Source organism: Trachymyrmex septentrionalis, unplaced genomic scaffold (assembly GCF_001594115.1).
Source record: "Trachymyrmex septentrionalis isolate Tsep2-gDNA-1 unplaced genomic scaffold, Tsep1.0 scaffold53, whole genome shotgun sequence".
Lineage (NCBI taxonomy): Eukaryota > Metazoa > Arthropoda > Insecta > Hymenoptera > Formicidae > Trachymyrmex > Trachymyrmex septentrionalis.
In genome coordinates, this window is record NW_017305705.1 from 1,351,762 (window position 1) to 1,354,991 (window position 3,230).

General features: G+C 38.1%; 1 protein-coding gene across 1 annotated transcript in view; it reads right to left on the reverse strand.

The window, feature by feature from the left end:
* LOC108751912 (fringe glycosyltransferase) overlaps window positions 1-3,230 on the reverse strand; it is a 104,604-nt gene that overhangs the window by 24,285 nt on the left and 77,089 nt on the right. Inside the window, exon 6 of the mRNA XM_018492399.1 lies at window positions 1,693-1,778. Within this exon, the coding sequence (XP_018347901.1) occupies window positions 1,693-1,778 (86 nt within the window). The remainder of the gene's footprint in view (window positions 1-1,692; window positions 1,779-3,230) is intronic.

The window sequence follows — 3,230 nt, forward strand, 5'->3', positions numbered from 1 at the left end:
CGGGACCGTGTATATCGCAGATATAGAATGGACGGAAGAGCGTGACGAAGTTAGAGTGAGAAAAAAAAACGAAAAAAAAGGAGGTACAACTAATTCGCAAGCCCTCCCAGGCTGGCTTTTTTGCCAGGCACATTCGCGTTCATCCTCGCGTTCGTTCTGCCATCGAATCCGTATAAGGAAGCTGAGGACGAAGATGAACAGAGGGATGAGGATGAACAGAAGGACGAAGAAGAGAAGGCCAAGAACCGTGTGTGAGTTCTGAATAAACCGATCAAATCGCTGATCAGATGAAGAGATTTTATGGGAGGCCGCGACATTTAAGCTTCGGATTTACGACGATGAGCGTAAAATGCAGTCACCGTGTAAAACTGGATCGCATCATATGGCCCTCTATTTTTATGTAGTTAATACAGTAACAAACAGGTTCACTCGTGATGCTATCAAGGTCCGAGAATAAACAATTGGTCACTGTACGCCATAAACGGCGATTTACGAGTACGCAACATAAACGCTTTTGGTCTTCGCCATTGACGATCATCATAATGATCACGAATAAAGCATATAAACGTCATACGTGCTAATAAATAATCGTGCGTATCGAGATGCCTATAGAGATGCATTTATTCAGAGCGACGTCGATATAGACATAATTCGTTATGATTTTTACGATAGCAATCGACGATTTTTAATTTGTATCACTGCACTTCAATATATTGTTATAAATGTAACCACGAGCTTCCCCTTTACATAAATAAAGCTCGTGGTTATAAACGAAATTAAAAGTAATGAATGATTTAACTAAAAATTAAGTTACAATAGTTACTTAAATGTAATTTAAGAAATTTTATGTACTTTTCATAAAATTTTATGGAACATTAAATTTCATAAGTTTTCATGAAAAATACCTTAAATTTCATGTAACAAAATTAAGTTCAAATTGCGTAACTTAAAAATATATTGAACTTCACAAAATTTTTAACAGTGTAGTTTTCTGCAAGGCGTAAGACATTTATGAGAGAAAAAAACTTCTATGTGCAATTATCAGCTGTAAAATTTGTATCAGTTCGTTATAGATCGAGCATCGATATAGCACCGATCGATTGAAGTAAGCGTGACTAGGCAAAGCCGCCGGCGTTATTTAATCCTCCGCAGGTAGAAACAGATAAATGAATAGTATATAGAAAAAAGAGATGAGGCAGTATTCGGGAGGAACGTGATCGTTAATATGCATTTTCACGTTATATTAAATCCTAAAAGAACTACCACGATGTGCGGCGGTAACACGTGTCACATGCGTGACTAATCACATTCTGTGGAGATTTCTACTTAATGATAAAAACCACCTGCCGCAAAGAAATTTGAGAGAGAGAGAGAGAGAGAGAGAGAGAGATTATAAATTTGAAACTGTAATCAGTTATCTGACACAGTGATTATAAAATAATATCGAACATCCAATAGATAAATCGAGTAATTAGAGTTGTATACAATAACGATAAAAACAAAAATTTCGTAGTACTTTGTTACTATAATAAAATTCGATTAAATTTTTAAGTAATTAGCGTTGATATTATCTTGATTTAATTCTTCAGTACAAAGGAATAAACAGTAAAGCAGAACGTACTTTGCTTTTTATATGAGATGTAAACATATCAGAAATAAAGCGGAGAAGAAATAGAGAAAAAGAAAACTCACCCAGCTACCGGCGTCATCTTCAATGCCAATGCTCGACTGATGCAGAATCCGGCACCGCCCGTGGCGAACCAAAATTTCACCTTTTGCTGAAACATATGGAAGAGAAAACGGCTTAGTGAGAGGTTTAACTTAGGATAGGTTGGCTAGAAATCGCGGGAGCCATCGTCGTAATTATATGATACATCGATCCGAGATCAGACCCAAATGATCGATCGTCGGCGTACATCAACCGCGTTCGACGGTTGTTATTAACCGATTAAGGAATGACTCGGCTTGATGAGAATTAGGGACTAGGATAGATTACATCTTGATATATCATCGGATGTCACGCTACTTCGGTGCAACAAATCACAATTACGGAGCCATGATATTTCAACAATTTATGTCCCGCCATAGGACTCGACTGTGGCTTCCGACTGTTGACTTCGAAAAAAAAAAAAAATCTAAACTATCCACGACTCCATCAGTCACGAACTCAAACCACCATCGTATAATCTAATCAGCAATTATTATTCGAAGAAATTAATGACGATACGAAGGTTCGTTTGTTGGGTACAGCGACGTGAATGATGAATTAAAAAAACCCGCATGGCGTCAAGAAAGGTATCTGCTGCCGATTGATGTTTTTCTGACCTGGAAACTTCGCTCCAGGAAACGTTCTCTTGTATACGATAGACGATACATACATGCATATACACGTACATTCACACATACGTACATATACGCGTGCGCGAATGCGAAAATACGAGTTGAGGTACGAGCGATTTCTGGCCGATTGCCGTGGCTGCAGGCTATTAAAGCCGGACTCCTAGGAGACCTAAGCGCAATCCATGCTGACCGATACTATCTCAATACCGGTATAGAACCGTAGAATCATGCGGTGCGCCTTTCCTTGACGAAGGCGTGGTACACGAGCGTGGTCCACGAGCCAACGGCCGCACAACGTGCATTGTACGCAACGCGTTAACCGATAAAACTATCACACAAGTTTTCGCTCGTCTCCCGCGAGAATCGTCGGCACTTACGTTAACCTGCTCTGCATAAAAGAAACGATTTCATTACGGAGAATGTTATCTCGCGACGCAAACTTATTTATATACACTATACTATTACGGTAAACTTATTTAATTAAACGCATAAAAAATAAAAGATCAATACCAAGTGTGGTTGTCGCACAGCTCTAACGGTCTAGATTCAGTTTTACTTGCGATTCATCGAGATATGCTTAATTCCATACAAATGTCTAGATTCAGTGTTCTTGAGAAAAAGTCAAATCAATTCGAGAGATCTAGCGTTTGCTGTTAACTCATTTATTTCACACAGGGATGTAACCAGTAATTAAATGTCCGATAATTAAATATTTTTATACAACTTGTCCGATTAGTCTTATTTTTAATTTAAGAAAAAGTTAAAATTAGAGCAATTAGAAAACGGCGCTTGAAAAGTGTTGCGTTCAAATAATTAACAGACCTTAACCTTCCAACGTCTAGTAATAATTACATTTCACGCGTTACGAATATATTTCATGTAACATACGT